Raw genomic sequence first — 21969 nt, forward strand, 5'->3', positions numbered from 1 at the left:
TCAGTTTGCACAGTATCTGGAATCACTTTGGAGGTGTTATACTTAGTGTCGTCTTTTTTTTTCCCTCTTGACAGTGATCGAGGGTTCTTAGATTAAAAGACGAAGGAAATTCAAGAGGTGTTGGTTTATGTGCCTTCATAGATTGCAAAATGGGATCTTTACAGCAACACAATTCAAGGGACATTTGAATTTCAAATATGCTCTGCAACTTTATTGTTTTTTTTTTTTTTAATATTGTAACTAAGCTTTTGATTTTGCCCTTTCAAGACATGGTCAGATGTTTGCAGGGATAAGAAACATTGTATAGCGTATCCCCGCCTATTGGTTGTTTTGGGGCCACATCTTGATGTTGGTTAGGGCCTACTCCTGGCTCCCAGCTCAGGGATCACTGGTTGGTTCAGTGGACCATTTGGGGTACTGGGGTATTGGACCTGATCAGCTGTATGTATTGCAAGTGCTTTGATGATTTCCATCCTCATCTTAGCCAAAACTTTAAAATGCTCCCTCTGTTATAATCGCTTTACATGGTTTCATTTGTCTGGACATTCAGATTTATTAAACATGGCTTGTGGGAATTGTGTTGTGCAACTCATGAAGCTTGGCTTCTAAAGTGTAAATTGGGGGGCGTGGCTGAATTGGGGGGGGGTTGTTGCCTGCAGTTTGCAGTATTCACCATATTTGTGTTTGTACCAACCCTGGAATGCAGGGACTATGCAAAACAAACAGATGGGAGAAAATGCTTAAGGGTCAGGGAGTTGAGCAGCCTGTTGATCTTATTGAGCCAGCCAGGCTACTAGCTAAACTGAGACACTTTCCCTGCTAGGAGCAGGGTTAGTAGCTAAGTAGTTACTAAGTAGCTAAGGGTACTCATGTTAATTAAATCTAGGTGGGTCCCTTATTAAGCCTGGGTAGGTTTTTACAAATCAAAAAGGACGAGTGTGGGGGGGAAGGGAGTCATCTATAAATCAAATATAGATGTCTACAATAAATTTTTCTGATGACATACTGCCTTTGAATATCTATGAAGATGGTCCTGACTTTTGTGAACGCTTAACAATAAATACAGCTTCTGTATGAATCTGTGAATACCATCCGAAAATCAGAATTATTAAGGATCATAGTTGAGGACCAAGTTATACTCAGCAAACATGCCTTGTATTAACTGAATCAGTTCTATTCCTGGCTAAGGTTTCCTCAGCACAAAGCCAGGAATAAGCCTGATCACAGCTCCAAAATATAAACATGGTTGAATCACAATATTTGTGAATTATAATTATTTTTAGACTGTTTTTTGGGTACTACAGCTTCAAAATAGTAAGGAAAGGTGTTTGTAAATATCTTTAAATTATTCTTAAATGTGCACAAGTGGCAGTAAATAAAGTTGAACTTATATGTATAATAGATGTTAAAGATATTTTTACTTATGTAAAAGCAAATGAATTTTATCAGACATGCAGTAAGCTCTTAAAATTATTGAACTACATGGGTATGAAACACATACACTTCGTTTTGCTTTTCATTGTCAGTTTATTAAGTACAGTATCTTGCATTGCTGTTTCAAAAGTTTCCTTTTAGTTACTTTGCTGTTTTCATTTCAAACCATCTTGGAGCATTTTCTTACTAAAGCTATAATTTGTGTTTTTCCTTTGATCAATCTTCTTGCAAGAATAGGCTTTTTAACTTGGGTTAACTGGCTTCTCTAGAAATGAACCTATAAAAATTGTTATTTTTTTTTTTCCTGTGGAGAGCATGCACAGACTTCTCCAATGTTTTAAGGATTAATCAGTTTAATACAAGTAATCACCTGGCTATTATTTGGCATATAGTAAGTACTCAGTAAGCATTTCAAGTTTGGCTTTCCATTTCAGTAAATTGACTCATTGAGACAAGAGATAATAACTGAAGTCTAATTATCTTGTATACTAGACACTCAAGGCAAGTTTTAAGAGTTAGATTGATATTGCTTCTCACTGAATTACTTCCTGTCTTTTTTAATTTTGCAACTTGTTTTGATAGCGGATGTATTATTTATTCATTTTTCTTTATTTCTATTCAGGATAATCTCATGCTATAGACAGTGATTTTACTTAATTGCTTCTTTCTCCATCCACCTAGCTTCTTTAGAGGTTGACATTTGTTGTTTTAATGTCTTTGTATCCCACCTCTCCCCTTTTTATTTTCTTCTCCTGTGGTTCTTAGGTTACATTTTGTTTGACCTACTTGTTTCTCTCCTCCCTTCACTCCCTTCCTTCTCTCTTCCCTTCACTCCCTTACTTCCCTCCTCCCTTCCTTCGTTCTGTTCCCTTCCCTTCCTTCGTTCTGTTCCCTTCCCTTCCTCCCTCCCTGCTTTCTCTTTCCCTTCCTCCCTTCCTGTTTCCTCCTCTTCCCTTCCCTCCCCTCCCCTCCCTTTCTCCTCCCCTTCCTTCTCCTCTTTCTTTCCCTTCTCTTCCCTCCCCTTTTCTTTCTTTCCCTCCCCTTCCCCCTCTCTTATCCTTCTTTTCCTTCCTCTCCCCTCCCTTTCCCTCCACTCTCCTTCCCTTCCCTCCCTTCCTCTTCCCTTCCCTCAACTCCCCTTACCTCCCATCCCCTCCCCTTACCTCCCTCCTTCCCCTTCCCTTTCCTTTCCCTTCCCTTCCCTTCCCTTCCCATCCCTCCCTCCCCTTTTCTCCCCTCCCCCACCCTTCCCCTCTCCTCTTTTCTCCCCCCCCTTCCCTTTCTTTCCCTTTCCTTCTCTCCCCTCCCCTCCCTCCCTTCCTTCCCTCCCCTTCTCTTCCCTCCCCTTCTCTTCCCTCCCCTTCTCTTCCCTCCCCTTCCCTCCTTTCCCATCTCTTCCTTTCTCCTCCCCTTCCCTCATCTGTTTATTTGACCCACACCAGGCAGAGCTCAGGAGTTACCCCTGACTCTGTGCTCAGCAACTACTCCTAGCAGGTTGGGGGGACCTAGAAATAGTGAAACAGAGAAAATGCAAGAAGTTTCTATAGTTTAAATGTGACAAGAAAATCTATTTTGGTTAGTATCTGATAGCTATCAGAATACAATTCATGAAATAAAGAAAGTATAAAATAAATATGTTTGATTGAATATAGATTGCCATTGTAATTTTATATGAATATTACTGTAACTATAGCATTTTTTTCGGGCCACACCCATTTGATGCTCAGGGGTTACGAAGTGCTCAGAAATTGCCCCTGGCTTGGGGGGACCATATGGGACGCGGGGGGATCGAACTGCAGTCCTTCTTTGGCTAGCGCTTGCAAGGCAGACACCTTACCTCTAGTGCTACCTCACCGGCCCTGTAACTATAGCATTTGATGTATGGATTAAATGACTCCTTTATATCTAGTCAGTGGAAGCATAATTTTTTCTTTTATCTTTGCAAGGCTTCATGAAGCCTGTTTAAAATTTTTTTTGCCCTTTTTTTGATAGTCTTTGAATAATAAGCTTATAAGAACGTGAAATATGGGTATTAAGGATGGGCCCTCCCCTCATTACATTTCGGACGGTAGAGGTTTTTTAAAAAATCTTATAAAAGATGACTTTTATAATTAATCTAATACATTACATTATAATATTATGGAAGATGATAAAAATCATATATCTGGAAGATACATTTGTTTTTTTAGAATTCTCTATAAACATGGAAAAAATACATTTGTATTTAGGAACATGATAGACTTATAACTTATTTTCAATATATTGAAGATAGAAACAAATGAAACATTTTAAGATTTAAATAGATTACTTTATAAAAACGAATTTGCTAATATTTTGAGATATGGTGCAGAGATTTGAAGAAAAATTATTCGAATTATTTATTTTTAAATTGATTTTTTATTTGCTTGTTTTTGGTATTTGGGTCACATTTGGTGGCACAGGGGTTACTACTGACTCTGCACTCTACACAACTCCTGGCAGGCTTGGAGGACCATCTGGGATGCCAGGGATTAACCCTGTCACAAGGCAAAATGCCCTACCCGCTATTCTATTACTCTAGTCCCTAAACTTACATTTTTAAAATGCCATCTAATCAAGATTGGAATTGTTGTCTTGTATAGAGAAGATTTTTTTCTCCTGGATTAATTAGGTCTTTAGACAAGAATACTCACCAGTTTTTTTCTAGACCACCTGTTACCAGCCTGTTTTTTTTTTTTCCATAGTGATAACAAAGTTGCTTAGTGACTTAAATCATACATTTTAGTTTTGATGAAAATGTGTGTATATTAATTAAGCCAAAGGTGGTGTATACTTATTTGCTACTGAACTTTAAGAATTTAGTATGGTTTCCTAAAGTATGATACTCATTTCCTTAATGAGTTATATATTCTGCTATTTAAAGTTTTTTGCAAGTATCAAATTTAGCATTCCATGTGGTCCCATGAGCACTGACAGGAGAGATTTCTGAGTGCAGAGCCTGAACATAGCAGAGTGTTGACCACAATCCTCAACCACAAAAGGGAAAGAAAACAGTTGCCTTAATGCTAGAAAAGGAGACTGCTGAATTCAGTGTTTAAAATTGTCTTTACCTAAGCTTGGTTTCTCATTTTATGTTTATCTTTGGAGGGGAGAGTACTCTGCCTATGAAATGTCTGTCATGGAGGTGGAGTCCTTTATGGAGCATGCACTATGACCACCCAAGCCAGTTTATGGAAAAATGGTGGTTTCCTTTCCCAAAGCAGAGGTAATAATGGCTGTAGCTACTCTTAAGTCATTAGATCCTTCATCTGCCCCTTCAACATAGGAATGGTTATAACTGTGTGACTGGTCTTTGTTATTTAAGCCATCATTTAGTAGTCATAATAAGTTTTAAAAGGAAAAGACTAATTTCCTTAGAGGTAGCTCAGGTCCTTCCTTGGCTAAGCAGAATGAGAATAATGGAGATGGGACTGATTAAAAAGCTTAGTAGGTGGGAGGGTTGAAAAAAAAAAGTTTAGTAGACCTACTTTTGTCCAATCTTTGTTTCCTTGTATTTAGAATGAGTAAGGTTGAAGTTTCATATATACATATAAATGATTGTGATTTTACATATATATATATATATATATATATATATAACTCTTAACATAGTCATAATATGTGCTTGAAGAATATTAGTTTCACTATCTTGTTGACAACTGAAGTCTTTAGGATAAATAAATGATTTTTTAAGGTCCTATTATGCATTGAGTAACTATGTGCATTGTTTGTGTATATATGTGTACTTAGTTTAAGATTTCTGTATTAGCTTCTTTGTTCTCAAGTTACTACAATCCACTCCCTTTTTCATTGTCCTGAGTTAAATTCTTAGATTTTAAATCCTTCTGTTTGTACCAAACAATTGAACCTTGGACTTCATGTCATTCTAACTTGACTGAATCGTGTACATCATTATCTAAGTATTTATTTACTTTTATTCCAGGTGTTTCTGAAAATACCTCATTTAGCATCATTTTTGATAGTATTGTCATTCTTGACTCTTGGCCAATGTGAAGTATTCATGTGGGAAGAATTAAATGATATGTGTTTTATTTGTTAGAGACATAATTTTAGGACATTGGATTTGAATAATTGTTGCTTTTAGTAATTCTTTGGTACTTAATTTTATCAACATCGGGTTCCTGCATGAAAAAATATTCTTTTTTTATCTATACTTTTTAAATTATTTTATATTAAAATGCTGCAAGTTCATGTAAGTTATTTTAACTTAAATTCAAAATTGATATGAGTATATTTATAAGAAGATTTTGATTAATCTTTCTGATTAATATAGCAATATAAAAATATATAGAGGAAGGCCAGAGAGATTGCATAGCAGGTAGGGCACTTGTCTTGCGTTCCACTGACCTGGATTCAATCCTCAGCATCTCTATGATTCTCTGAGCACTGCCAGGAGAAATTCCTAAGTGCAGACCAGGAATAACCTTTGAGTATTGCTGGTTATCCCCCTCCCTCATACAATAAACAAAGAAAAGTAAAGAGGCTTTCAAAAAAGAAACATTATTTCCTCTGTCTCTGTTATTGTTGGTGCCACTTTTGCTGGCAAACATTGCCATTCCACATTGTAGGAGCACAGCCTCCAAAATTCTGATACTTCACAAATGACTACTTTTAAGGCTTAACTTCATTGATTGTAGACACCAAAACATGGGAAACCAATAGAATGGTATCAGAATTCTAAAGCTATTACAGTCACATTTCAAAAAGTCAATAGCTATATACTTTGATATATAGTTGAGTGATTATAGTTTTCAGTGCCTTTTCATTTAGGCGGAATAGTAGGCAGTGTCTCTCTGAACATAGTTTTCATGATACCTTCAATGTATCAGGCCTCCTTTTTTCTCCAGAGAAGAAATGAAATGACTGGCGCTGGGATTTTTGAAGGCTGTTCATAATTATATTAAACATTGAGTGAATGAATAGTTTTTTTTACTATGTACGAGGCCGGTATTTTAGGCTGGTAGACAGTATAACAAAGGGCAATGGCAGTTGTGAATATTGAGCTACTACTCAGGCCTTATATCTTTAGATTTTAGATCTCATTTTCTCTTACAAAGCTGCCTATGAGTATTCTCAGACTTGCTTTTTAAGTATTAAGTATCTAAGACTGTGAAGTATCAAGTATCTAAAAATCCCTCCACTTTTTAATTCTTTATTATATCCCTTTTTTCACAATATTTGTAATATGCTTTTTTGATTCTCCGTTAATTTAGGGTCAGGAACATGCCAATTTATTCATAGCCTAGGCCTAACACTTAGTACAATAGTGTTTGTCATCTAGTGGGATCAAATACATAATTGTACCTAGTTTACTACAAAAATAATTATTCAGGGGCCGGAGAGATATAGCACAGTGCTTGGGCATTTGCCTTGCAGGTGGACAACCTGGGACAGACCAGGGTTCCATCCCCTGGCATTACATATGGTTCCCCCAAGCCTGCCAGGAGCTATTTCTGAGCACAGAGCCAGAAATAATTTCTGAGCACTGATGGGTGTGGCCCCTAAACAAACAAAACAAAAAACAAAAAAATATCCCCAAATAATTATACATATGAGAAGCTACCTACACTCTTTGGAAATGAGATTATAAAGCATCAGATTATTAGGGAAATTTTTATTATTCCAGACAGTAGGGACTAAAGAAACCGATTTCAGATTTAGTAGTGGTTTTGCACTGATCTCCTGAAAAGGTATATTTAGACTCTTTTATTTGGCCCAAGGGGGTATGTTTTTCAGCACTAACAATTCTATTCTCTATACCAATTGGATGTCTTACCAATTCAGTTGAATTCTAAAGGTACCTGGAATTCTCATAATTTCCCATGTGGTTAGGACTCAGTCTCATAAAATTGCCCTTATGATTGCTGTCATGAGTACTGTGCCTATACTCTGACTGATCTTTTGTAAATGAGAGATTTTACGATCCTCTTAGGTTTGATACTTTGCTATAATTGTTCAAAGAATTTAGCAAAAATACTGATGTTTTAATGGTTTATGTGTAGGATGCAACAGAGGAACAACCAAATAGAAGAGATAGCTTGGATAAGTATGGGGTGATGGATCAGGTGCCTTTTCTTTTTTTTTTTTTTTTTTTTTTTGTTTTTGGGCCACACCCGTCGGTGCTCAGGGGTTACTCCTGGCTGTCTGCTCAGAAATAGCTCCTGGCAGGCTCGGGGGAACATATGGGACACCGGGATTCAAACCAACCACCTTTTGTCCTGTATCGGCTGCTTGCAAGGCAAAGGCCGCTGTGCTATGTCTCCAAGCCCCAGTGCAGTGTCTATGCTCTCATTTAGCATGTAGATCTCTTAAGTATTTAGATGTGTTTGTTCTACAACATAAAATGCTTCACATTTCTTTGTTCTAGAATTTATATAAACTCAATCTCTAGCTCTACCCTCTTCTCTGTATGTATGGTTTGGGGATAAATGTCAAAGGGACAACTTTCCAATCATTGCCCTTTTGGTGACATTTTTAACTTGAGGTTATTTGCGCTCGCTCGAAGTCCTTTCATTAGCATAGACATTGACTTTATTGATTGAAAGTGTCTCCTCATCAATAAGAGTAGGCAGTCATCACTCAGCAAATTCTAAGGATTTTTGGAATTCTGTGTGACAGTCTTCTAATATTTTTATTATACCAGCCATCTCTTACTTTCTATTTTTAAAAAGAAAAGCCAACATTTAAATAACAGGTCAAATACATAAAAATAGTTATTTGTAGATTTCTTGAAGTCAGAATGGCAGATCACCAAATAAATAACTAGTATTTACAATCTTCTCTACTACTAACACTCTTCACTGAGTAGTGAATGCCACCTTTATAAGGTAATTTGTAATTCCCTGTTTTCCACTATTCTTCCTCCTTATAATGATTATTCATGACCCTACATTTGCTATCCATAGCTCATGGAGGCAATAGAAAGAACTTTACCTTTGTTAAAAGGTACAGTGCTTGATATAAATGTTTAGCAAATACAAGGTTTCAGTTCACTTTAAGAATGTGTCACTCCTGGGGCCGGCGAGGTGGCGCTAGAGGTAAGGTGTCTGCCTTGCAAGCGCTAGCCAAGGAAAGGACCACGGTTCGATCCCCCGGCGTCCCATATGGTCCCCCCAAGCCAGGGGCAATTTCTGAGCATATAGCCAGGAGTGACCCCTGAGCATCTAACGGGTGTGGCCCGAAAAAAAAAAAAAAAAAAAAGAATGTGTCACTCCAAGGTGACAAAAATGAAATCTTTTTATATCTTGCTGTCTCCTCCCATTTGAGTTGTTAAAATGTATGTTCAGGAGTGCAGTTGAAAATTACTTAGACTCAGACATTATAGCATGGGAAAAATGTTTGTAATTATTCATCCACTTAGGAATCTAATTCCGCATAAGCTTTTTTTACCAGTATTATGAAACCATGTGAAATAGTCTTTTTTGTGGACTAAAATCTATTAAATATTGGCATTACTTCCTGAATATTTTTATGTGACTAATTAGGTGGTATCACCAGTTGACAATATATTTTAAGATTTAAAAAAATCATTTCTCTTATATTTGAATCCTATCCTTTATTATCCAGTTTGTCGCTATAAAATAGGCAGATAGATGGGTACAATAGTATTTAAATGGTGAGTTTTTGAATGGAAGAAAAGTATAGTGTAAGTTATGTTCTTTTTCTCATAAAGTGCTTTTAGTTACATTTCAGCTCTGAATGGCAGCATTTTCCTCTTTAAATAGAAAAGATTATATATGTATAAGCTTAACTGGAGGTATTTTATAGGAACATCACTGTTAGGAGATTAAGTAGAGAGGCATAAACAGTTTTAGGCCCAAGAAATCACTACTACTGAACTCTCAATAAAAAAAAAGTCCTTAGCTACTAGCATTACCACAGGTGCTCTTCTTCAGTTTTGTTTTTAAATTTTTATTTTGATCATGTTGGCTTACATATCTTTCACAATAGTATTTTAGGTACATATTAACATTGAATCAGGGGAATACCCATCACCAAATTTGTCCTCCCCCATCCCCGTTCCCTTCAACCCGTATCCCCTACCATCAGCTGCTGGGCTACTAGAGTAGGTGGTCGGTCCCCTCTTTGTCTAGCTTTTATTAGTGATCATATATCTGTTTGGTCCTGGTACCCTCCCTTGTTTCCCCCTCTATTTGAGAGGCGGAGCTAGATAATTCGAGTTATGTGGTTTTATTTGAGGGAAAGAAAAGCAATAGATTGGGGTAAAAAATAAATAAATAAAATAAGTAAAAGAAAAATCAAATAAACTGAAAATGGGCGGAATTCTTCTAAAGGTTTTCAACCTCAGTTTGAGAGAGGACATGAAAAAGGTAATTGAAACACCACCACAATACAGAAAGAAATATCAAATTAAATACCCAGTGAGCACTACAGTAATAAATACAAGCACCACACAATAGTCTTGGTCCTGAAATCAAACCATGCCGGAGTGCTAAAAGAAAGAGAAAGATAAAATAAAATAAAATTGGAGACATGAACTTCAATATCTACACCAAAATAAAGAAGCCAAAAAAAAATCAATCAATAAATATTTATGTGGATAAAATGATTATTTTGTGCTTTCTTTTTTTTCCTTTTTCCCCCTACATAGACACAGTAACTATTCTGTTTAGTGTCATGCTAGTGTTTTAACTGATTAGTAGTTTCCTTTTGATGAGTGTTTGCTATTCCTTTTACCAAAGTTATTTGTATTCAAGAGTGATCACTTGAGGAACATAAAGACAGATAGTCTTGGAACTTCGGGCCCAATTTTAAAGTCATTTTGGATTAGGAACTAGAGTTCCTGTGTGAAGTTTATTCAGACATTAGATCTGTATTGTTTGTTAAGAGTCACCTCCATAGAGTAAAGGAACAAAAAAAACCTGGAAGTGAAATATTAATGATTCATTGAAACTAAGGATTAGTGGTATGATAGAGAAAATGAGCCATGATATGATATTTGGAATGGAGCAGCTGTCTTTCCACATTCATAAGAGATTATTAAGAATGAACTATGATCATGCCTTAATTTTTAAAAGTATTATGTTGTTAGCTCAATGTATTCCATGAATGTTATATGTGCAAGCTTTGGATAGGCTCATGCCAACATTCAATTATATTTTACTCTTACTTAGGGTGATCAAATGTCTTAGTTTTTGCTTTTGGTTAAATGGTTTCCTAGGATATGGAACTTTCAGTTTTAAAATAGAAAAATTCTGAAGGCAAATATGAACAATTATTTATCTTAATTTTTTTCAAAATTATTACTAGACTAATTACAAGGATAATTCGGATGTGATTATAATTGTGTGTAATAATTCTGTAAACTCCTTATCCTTGATGTTTAGGAAATCCAACTTAATTTTATTTTCAGGAAAAAATATCACTTTTTGAACTAGTTTGATTTTTTGTTTTATTTCAGAACTTAAATATAAATAAATCAGTATATCACTTTTCAGGACAGTCATATTTACCCTTCGTTTATGTTAATAACAACAGCCAGCTAATTTGACATGCTATTACACATGCAAATGCTAAGTTATTAATTAAACTCTCCAATGTGCAAGGTTGAGAAGATGACAATTATATTAATTCTTTTAAAACTACAGGTACTAAACACATAGGAAGAATATTTGCATTTAGTTTCTTGAATTGTTGCATGATTTTTGTTTTATTAAAAGTAAATAGCCTAGGGGCCGGAGAGATAGCAGAGAGTTAGGGCTTTTACCTTGCTTGCAGTTGATCCAGGACATGTGGTGGTTTGAATCCCGGTATCTCATATGGTCCCCCGTGGCTGACAGGAGTGATTTCTGAGCACAGAACCAGGAGTAACCCCTGAGCGCTGCCAGATGTGACGGAAAAAGCAAAAAAAAAAAAAAAAAAAAAAAAAGTAAATAGCCTAGTGGTTGTTGCATAAATCTTTCTTCAGTTTTTTTTCAAGCTATTATTTGTTTTGATTCTTGAATTTTGGTAAAGTGATAGAACGTTAAAAAAAGTGGAATTTTTTTTTATAAATCTACTTTAGATATATAATTTTTATTTTAATACACTTTTTCTTTAATAAAAGGTAAAACAAAATTATTTAGCCATGGGTATAATTAGCAACTGGGAACAAGTACTGTAGGGTGATCATTATTTTGAATTTAACTGTAGGTATCAGTCTATTTTTTTTTTCAAAAAGGGGGCTTTATTAGTAACATGCATTAGCCCATTCTGATCTGTAAGTATTCTTGGCATAGCTGCAGAAGTTTGAACACCTGCACCCAAAGCAGCTTGAAAAGAAGCCATAACTTACTATAAAGGAAAATAAAAAGCTCAAGTTCAATGGTGTTATTAATGATACAGTGTTGTCACTAACTTGAGCTGACCTAAGAGAGTTGGCTTCTGCACTGTTCCTTATCAGCATCCAAAAGGGCATACAAAATTCTTTGTAAACTAATTTAAAAAGCGTCTTGTTTATTCAGAAGCAACTGTGAATGGTATTTGTTCAGAATGTAGATCACATTAACTGCCTACCAGCCAACAACTTATTTTCCATCTAAGAGAGAAGCCAAGTATCAAAAACACAAAGTACTAAAGATAAGTTTCTCAATTCTCAACTGTTCTGAGTTCTCAATAAACCCACTGATGTACAAATTGGGGTGGGACCGAACTGTTTCCACCTGCAGACTTATTTTAGATACTTGGCCCTGACTGGGAGAGGTGCTGATACTACTGTGACCTTTAGCTCCCCTAGAAAACAAAACACAGGCTTTTTTTTTAATGGGTCTAGTCAAGCAGCTCTTAAGAGGATTCTACCCCTTTAAGTAATATTCTGAAAGGAACATAGCAAAGCAAACAAGCCCTGAAAACCTGTGGTTTACATTTTCACTTACAGGTCTGGCAAAAGCAAACAGATTCTTGATTTGCTACTGTTGAAACTTAAAATATGCCCCAAGAAATCCTTAGATATCTTCAACCTTAGATATTTTAGATTTGGCATTTTATGAGAACGTGACTTCAGTAAGTAAAAGAATGAAATACTTTTAAAATCAGTTAATTTAGTTTTCGGAAATTTAGATAGTCGATAGAAAAGCATTGAAGCTACACAGGAACAAAGTACTTACAGTAGTCATATGTGAGCTATTATATAAACTAATGTTTAAAAAGTCTTACAGGTAGCATCCAATGTTTTATATCTGTTTATTAAGTTCAAAATAAACTTGAATAAGTTAATTTTGTGATGAGTAGGATTAATCAGAAAAATTCTGACATAAAAATTCATTAGTAAAATTAAGAACTTTACATCTAAATATAACATTATGAATTAAAAGGTAACTTAATATATGGGATAAGATAGTCTCTCTGTATGTATGTATGTATATATATATATTATAAATAACTAACAAATCAGAAACAATGAATAAATTTGTCATTTGATTAGTTTCTCCACAGATGTTCCACTTTAAGATTGTCAAGTGCCCAATAAGTATATGTATAGGGCTCAACATCATTATCAAGGAAGCATTAATTAAAACCACAATGCAATTCTAATATGAATAAACTTTAAAAGATGAGAAATATTTGCAAGGATGTGCAATAATTAGAGCTCTCATATGTCAACTATAAATTTCTACACACCTTTAAGAAAATTTAGAAAACTTTTGCTTATATTATACTGAAACTAACATGAATATGTCTAATCAAGCCATTCCACAATTCCACTTATAGATATGCTCATAAGTATATATCCAACAGAAATGCATAGATCTTTGCTAGAATGTTTATGGTAATGCTATTTGTGATATTCCGATGTGGAATATAGTTAAATGTTTACTACTGTATATATGGTAGATTAGATAAATGAATTATATACCATGATCATATAATGGAATACTTTTCAACCAGGAGGCTATGCTCAGTTCTTAGAAGCAAGGTGGATAAATTTCATTGTTTAACAAAAGAAGTCAGACACAAAAATAAATGTGTGTATATGATTATAATCATATGGAAGTACAAAAATCACTCAAAATTCTGATCTTTTGTAGAAATAAACAGTAGTTATTTGTGGTATGTATAAGTGAAAGAGTGTGAGAATGGGCCAGAATTGCTAATGCTCTGCTTCTTGATCTAGGTACTGTTTATATGGATTTGTTTTATTGTCATTTCTTGAATTGGATTTTGATACATTTAATTTTCCCTTTATATAGTGTTCCTGTACAAAGTTAAAAAAAGTTACAGGCCTTAGTATGTATGTATAGCTCAACACTACTCACCTCTATTACAAGGTGTTTCTCTCTACGTTAATAGAGCAAATCACAGAGTCTAGAACCTTTCTTAGAGAAAGAATGATTGGATGCTGCCATCCTAGATTCTGAGGTTTTCTTTTTCAGTACCTTATGCTTTCTCTTCTTTTCATTTCACATTCCTTTTATTCAGACAGGTACTAAGGCAAAAATTTACCCTCATTAGTTTTAGTCTTGAAATTATTCCTAGATCATTTACATAGGTTCTTGTGTTCATTTTTGTTTTTGTAGGAAAAAGGATATTGACCTTTGAGGATAATTTACTTTTTATATTATTTTAGAAACTAATTTATATTTACTTATTACAACTTCCTCTACTCATTTACAGGTTTTTTTGATGTGTAATATTATGAATATACTTTATAAAACTATGAATAAAATATGAATAAATATGGAACAAACTATGAGTTACTAAGTTGGTTGTTGACTTGCTAGTCTTTTCCTTGGTGCTTTGTGTATCTGAGAGACAGGTACAGAAAATATTATTGTCACAATTTCTTGCAAAAGTACTAATTTTATTCTTTTATAATAGGTGACCAGAAATGGAGAAAAAAGTAAGGAGGATCCGTTTTGCATCTGAACCCAACATCACTCATTTCCTACAAGTCACTTGGGAAAAAACACTAGGATCTGGTTTTGTCATTACACTCACTGATGGCCAGTCAGCTTGGACTGGGACAGGTACTATAAAATCAAATTTCTGAGTGGTTTTATAATGTGCATCAGTCTTGATTGATATTTTAGGTAAGGTGCTTTAAAAATAAATATTGACTGATCACAAAAGGCTTAATTTTACTTACTATTGCTGTCTGTACAGAGATGTGAAATATTTAATGCTTTAAAATAATTAACATAAAGGTAGAGAAATAGGTGTGTAGTCCATGAAATTCTTTTTCAACATTAATTTATTTACTTGTTTTGCTTTTAAAAAAATTTTTTTTTCTGGAGGTGTGCCACAATCTGCAGTATTCAGGTTTATTCTTGGCTCTCTACTCAGGAATCATCCTGGTTACCCACTGGGTAACCACTGTTTGATCACTCCAGTGATCATAGTGATAATCTGGTTTAGCACTCAGAAATTGCCCCTGGCTTGGGGGGACCATATGGGACGCCAGGGGATCAAATCATGGTAGCTGTCCTTCCTTGGCTAGCACTTGCAAAGAGACACCTTACCTCTAGCACCACCTTGCCGGCCCCTAGATCTGTTATTTTAAGTGAATGAAATAATTTTTGTTTTTAAGAAATTAACTTAGTAATTATAAAGGGGGGGGAGAAATGGAGGTAGGAAGAAAGAAAGGAAGGTAGGTGAGGACGAAAAATAGAGACAGAAAGACAAAGAAAGATTGACAGAGAAAGAGGGGGAAACATCTATATTGGTTTTTTAATTTATTTTTTGTGCTACTCTTGGCCGTTTTCAGGAACTACTTCTATTATTGTTCATCAATAAATTTGGATGGGGGAACCTATGGTGCTAGAAGTCAAATGTGGGGGCTCCTTCCTAAGTAGTTACCTGTGATTTCTAGCCCTTTGAGCAGTCTCCTAATCCCATCAGCACTTTAGTATTTGAACTTGACCATAGTTTCAAAGTGAAGTCTATATGCAAAACATAACCTGAACATTGTGCATATATCATTTCTTAATATCTAAGAAGGCATAGGAGGTAGATTGGTTAGGCCAAAATTTGTGTTACAAAAAAGGTAAGTGCAGTTGATAGTGCCTTGAACTTTGAATAAACTTGCATTTAATTTTTCAGTGAAATATATATAAAAAGCCTATTTATTTATTTATTTATTTATTTATTTATTTATTTATTGTGGGGGCTTTGGACCACACCCAGTGGTGCTCAGGGTTTACTCCTTCCTGGCTTTGGCCTCAGGAATCACTCCTGATAGAGCTCAGGAGATATATGTGATGCCAGGAATTGAACTTAAATTGGCCACATGCAAGAGAAGACTGTACCCACTATAGTATCTCTCTGGCTTCCTAAAAATTTATTTCTATAGTTATATGTCAGTTATTTCTAGAGTTTGGTTTTGAATGATCTTATAAATATAATGATATTCATATTAATTTGCATTTTTATTAAATTTTAAAATATTTTGCAAAATTTTCTACCATAATTATTATATTATCTTTAAAAATTATAGCTTTTAAAATTTCACAGTGTGAGATTAAGTTTCTTTTTTGAGTATTTCAAATGCAATTATATAGCACATTTAAACTGAATTTTTTTTTTTTGCACTAACTATATATAGTTTGCAGTAGCTGTTGTGGTATCAGTATTATTACTTGGGTGTTTTTATTTTTTTCCCCCTCTTTTTGTTTTCTTGTTTTGCCAGTACCAGTGATTAAACCCAGGACCTCATAGATGCAAGGCAGGCTCTTTACTGCTCAGCCATATCCTGCTCCTTGTGGTGTATTTTTCAGCTATGGCAATATATTAGTTGTTGGTTGGTTGATTCAGTGTAGGAGTGGAGGAAACTTTGTCAAGTTAACTCTGTGCATATTAATGGAGTGACATAATCCTGCTTTAGGAGGTTCCCTCATGGTGAACAGAGCTGTGGAAGTTGAATGTAAGGAAATGCATTTCTAACTATATAGCTCCAAGGTAGATTTTAGTTGAAATTTTTGCTGGTGTGTAATTACAAGTTAGATATTTCTAATTAACAAATTATTTTCTATAATAAGAAATTTTGGTCAAACAGATGACCTTGAAGTGCTTTAAGAGATGTGATTATAAAAAGAAAAGATTAAATTTTAATCTTGTAAGTAATCCTCATTCACTAAGGCAAAGAGCAGTAATTATATCTTTAAAATTTTTTATCATTAAGGATTGGAAATAAAGGACTACTCTGATTTTCTCTTAAATTTTAATTTAGCCAAGAATACAAATGAACTTTACATTTCTGAAGCATTTAATTTATGTCATACAAAATTTACTGCCATATTTTTGTAATTCTATTTTTGTGAATATTGTCTCACTAGACTAAGTTTATTGATATTATTTTCAAAAATATTTAAGTTTTAAATCTCATGTATACTGTATATTAATTATTTTATTATTTTGTTATATGTTTCTATATCAGAAACAAATGAGACTAAATATATATTTTCTATGTTTAGTTTAGAATTATTTTATAATTGGCTTGATTTTGTAGACAATAACATGATTAAAAACATTGAATTAAAACATAAATATGAGTTTTCTTCCTATACCTCATCCTTATTTTTTCTTTGGTATGACTTTTGATTGCTGTAACAGTTAATTTAGATAATTTTTTTTCTTTTTTCATTTGATGAAATTAAAAGGATATGGGGTTTCTTTGAATCTCCCACACAGTTAATTCACTGATTTCTTTTTCATTAGCAATGCTGCATCTAATAATGTTCTGGAGTCTAATTATCATGTGGTCTACCATCTCTTTAACATTATAGAGAATTATCACAGGGTTAAGTCATAAAGTGTATTCACAATCAATAATTATTATGACTTTTATAAGAATTGCAATGTGGGACCAGTGAGGTGGCGCTAGAGGTAAGGTGTCAGCCTTGCAAGCACTAGCCAAGGAAGGACCGCTGTTCAATTCCCCCAGCATCCCATATGGTCTCCCCAAGCCAGGGGCAATTTCTGAACGCTTAGCCAGGAGTAACCCCTGAGCATCAAATGGGTGTGGCCTGCAAAACCAAAAAAAAAAAAAAAAAAAGAAAAAAATAATTGTAATGTGTGGTAGGACATTTATGAAGCCTATTTTTGGAGTAGATTAAAGTTCACTGAACCATATCACTTTAGTATTATTAAATAATTATGTTCACTTAAACATTTTGTGGTCTATCTTGAAATTAGATTATATGACAATTTGTTAAAATAATATTTAATTATTAAACTGATAAATATATCAGTGGGGTCGGAGAGGTGGCACTAGAGGTAAGGTGTCTGTCTGCCTTGAAAGCGCTAGCCAAGGATCAATCCCCCTGCGTCCCATATGGTCCCCCAAGCCAGGGGCAATTTCTGAGCACTTAGCCAGGAGTAACCCCTGAGCATCAAACAGGTATAGCCCAAAATACCCAATAATAAATAAATAAATAAATAAATATATCCCTGATATGACATCAGTATTTTTTTTTTACTTTATTTTTTTACCCACCCCTTGACATCAGTATCTTTAATTGAGGATTATAATGTCTTTTCTGGGAGGAGAGCCTATACCTAGTGGTGCTTAGGGAATACTTGTGGTTCTGTGCTCCTGAATCACTTCTTATATGTCTGTGGACTATAGGAGATGCCAGGGATTAAACCTGGTTTGGCAACATGCAAGGCCAACACGCCCTACCTGCTGTACTTTCACACTGATCTTTAGATTTGTTTTGAACTTTGATGCTAATTTATGATATATAATATCTTGTTTATGATACATAAGGATCAAAGGAAATGGTTTTCCTTTACTTCCATTTCACCTACCCACAAATAATGTTTCTTACATGGATTTTTTTTTTTTTTTGCTTCTACCTCTCTGAGAATGATTCCTTTAGTTTTGGTAATGTTGACTATTTTATATGCCATATTATGCTGTTCATCTATATCCTTGCTGAATATTATTATTTCTGTAGCTTCTGTCCTTAGACGCTAAGGTTTCTGGAGTCTTAAAGGCTTATAGGCTATGTTTTCTTTCAGATGTTCTTAGACTAAAACTCAAAACTGATTACCATGTTGACTTTCCAGGATTTAATTTTCAAATGGGCAGTCTGATTTTATATTTTAATATATATTCATATAAACATTTAAAAAGGGATAGCTTCTCAGTTTTAAAAATAAGTTTAAATACCAAATTTCCCTTTGTAATATTTCTTCTAAATATGAAACATTTTGAAATGAAAAAATAGATAGCATTCACAAATTAGGAATAAAAGTTATCTATTGCTTGAGTTTAAGCTCTGAGATTGCCATTGTTTTTTGTTTAACTCTCATATTTGGTGTGTACATAGTACCAGGTACATAGTATATACTCAGTAAGCTCTATTTTTTGAGAACAAATTGTTTTACCTATTGTTAGAATGGAATCTTTATCTTATTTTATTTTTGTATTTATTTTTGGTGTTTGCACCACACCGGGGACACTCAGTGGTTACTCCTGGCTCTGTGCTCAGAAATCAATCCTGGCAGGTTTGGGGGCCATATGGGATACCAGGAATTGAACCCAGGTTCATCCCAGGTTGGTTGCATGGAAGGCAAACACCCTCCTGCTGTGCTATTGCTCTGGGCCCTGGAATCTTTATTTTAACAAAAACAGAATATTTTTCACTTATATTTTATTATTAGATATACATTACATTCTTTTAGTTTTTCAGTATTGAATAAAGATGATTTCTATACATTTATTTAATCTATTAATTTTCCTAGATATTGTAATTCTTCAAAATTATCCATATATGAAATATGAATTATTTAAAAGTGGGAACATTTATTTTTACACTTTTTTGAGAGTAGTTATTTGAAAGATTAAGATATTAAATTTCTGTCTCTCCAGACATTCCTCAATAAAATTATCTGACACTCTTCAGAATAATATGATAGTTTTTTTTTTCTTTTTCTTTTAAAAGATGTAGTTTTCAGGGGCTGGAATGGTGTACAAGCTGTATGGCTTGCCCACGCTAGTCTAGGACAGATTGCAGTTCAATCCCCCTGTGTCCCATATGATTCCCAAGCCAGGAGCAATTTCTGAGTGCATACCCAGGAGTGGCCCAGAAAACAAAAAATCCAAAAACAAACAAAACAATATAGTTTTCAAAGACATTATATAGAAATATATTTATATAAATAAATATAAATTCATATAGACATAAATATATAAAATATATTGTATATCTAAATATATATTTTATATATATATTTTTTGGGGGGTGGGCCATAACTGTATGTGCTTAGGTATTACTTTGGCTCTCTGCTCAGAAATATCTCCTGGCGGCTCAGGGGACCGTACGGGATGGCTGGGGATCAAATACAATTGGCTGTGTGCAAGGCAAATGCCCAGTCTGCTGTGCTATCACGCTGGCCCCACTTTTTATATTTTTAAAAGGTATATTTAAAACATACCTCAATGCATATATCAGTATCAGAACTTTATATCAAAAATAGATAATGCTACATCATCCTGTTTTTTTTTTCTTCATTTTTTTAAATGGGGCTCTCACATACTTAATAGTACACAAACTGAAGTTATGAAAAGCTTTATTTTATTTTTGTTTCAGTTTAGTTTAGGTTTTAGCTTTATAGCTCAGGGATTCTTTTTGGCTGTGTATGCTCAGGAGTTACTCCTTGTAATGTACAGAAGCCCACTTGTGGTTTAATTAGGTTATGTGCACAACCTAGGGCTATTTCTCCAGCTTGTAATTATGTCATTATTTTAAAAAAATCATAAAAGGAAATAATTATCCAATACTTAAAATTAAAACAACTAGAGAAGTATACATATAAATCTCAACTTCAATACTTACTCCTTGAGATTCTGGAACAGAGGTTTCCAAACTCATTTGGCCATCTGAATTTTTCAGGAAAAGAAATTACTCATTACACCTTGGAAATTTTCATTATTTAAATAAACAAACTGAAAGTCTCCTCCCCAAATTTCACCCAAGGCTACTACCCCCCTCATCAATCTAGCAGTCCTCTACTCTAGGGTGGAGTAGGTGGTAATTAACACTTAGGTAAATAATGCTCTATTAACTTATCTCTAAGTCTTCTTACTTTTAAAATGAGTATGTCAATGTTATGAAGGCTAAAACAGTAATTTAACCTTTTAATATGAAATTAAAGATCTAATCGGTCTTCATGAGTTAACATAGGAAGCCAGTCAATCAAATGTTATTTTATGATAAATATATCTTTAATATAAGAAAGGGTAAACCAGGAGCTGAAGAGCTAGTAAAATATAGAGGATTTGATCCCTGGATTCCCTAAGCTCTTCCAGCAGTGATCCTTGAGCACATTCTTGAATAAATTCTGAGTACTACTATGTGGTTCAAAAATAAAAATGGGGTGCTGTGGGGAAGAAAATGTAAATCCAAATGCCTGCAAGCAAATGTGGTTAATAGAAACTGAAGTCCTATTAAATGTGATTCTCAAATATTTCAAACTGAATATGAAATAGAAATAGAAATGACTGTGATTATAATATTTGTTATAATTCAGATAATATCTAATATATATTATCTGATAATATCTGATATGATATAAAATATTATAATATCTGAATGGGTTGGAATTTGTAGACTGCAGGCCTGTTAAAAGTTAGAACTGATCTCTCAGTATGAAGGAAAGAACCTGCAATTCTTTGGCTGTTAATGAAATAATTAATATACATACCATAACCATTACATATAACATGCTCAATGTACAGTGGAAACAGTAGAGGGATTATAGGGGTGTGATTCCATTCTATTCCTTTAATCACTTGATTCCCCTCAGCCAGCATTAACTGCTTTAGTTCTGAAAGCCTGAGCATCACAAAAGTGGCCTCCTTGGTCCCTAAAGTTACAGGACCACAGCATATTCTGCATTTTTGGACACTTGTTTGACTCAGTTGTCTGCATATTGCCAGAGAGGCCCTTGGGCTTCTTGAGCACTACCTGGGAGCCAGTATATCCCCAAATATATAACAAAAACTATACACATAAATCAACAAAATGCAATCTAGAATTACTCCAGTATGTGAATGTATCTCAAAAATCAAGCCAATTACTGATGGCTGTGAATGAAAGAAGTTCCAAAACAAAAACAAAAACATCAAATTTGTGGTATGTATAGATACAGTGGGAAATATAAATTTGAACATTTGCCTCAAGTGTAAAGTTAAGATAATAATAACTTTAGGGTCAGAGAGCTGTCTTGTATGTTAGCTGCATCGGTATGACTCTGATGTGAATCTCTAACTCTCTGCAGATGGCCAGGAATATCCCTTTGAATACCCCTCCCTTTGCTTCTCCAATAAAATAAAATAACTTTCAAAACTGTTTCAAATTGGTGAAACTAATAGAATTCTAAGAAAGGAAGACTAGAAACTTTATTATAGACTATGTCTTGTGTCTAGAGTACTTTACCTAAGGAGAGCCATGTCCAACGTACAAAGTATGAAAAACAAAACAGCAGATATTGTTGACATATGAACTAATGACATTAATAATCAAGGTACTTTACATGAAGACCAATCTAAATGAG

The 21969-nt window shown here is 34.3% G+C and overlaps 1 protein-coding gene across 1 annotated transcript in view; it reads left to right on the forward strand.

Moving 5' to 3' along the window:
- The first annotated feature begins 14293 nt into the window (after positions 1 to 14293).
- The window catches only part of XRCC4 (X-ray repair cross complementing 4), a 215121-nt gene continuing 207445 nt past the window's right edge, over positions 14294 to 21969 (forward strand). The window contains exon 1 of the mRNA XM_049766213.1: positions 14294 to 14438. Coding sequence (XP_049622170.1) covers positions 14300 to 14438 — 139 coding nt within the window. The 5' untranslated portion in view covers positions 14294 to 14299. The remainder of the gene's footprint in view (positions 14439 to 21969) is intronic.

The sequence above is a fragment of the Suncus etruscus genome, chromosome 2, assembly GCF_024139225.1.
Source record: "Suncus etruscus isolate mSunEtr1 chromosome 2, mSunEtr1.pri.cur, whole genome shotgun sequence".
Taxonomy (NCBI): domain Eukaryota; kingdom Metazoa; phylum Chordata; class Mammalia; order Eulipotyphla; family Soricidae; genus Suncus; species Suncus etruscus.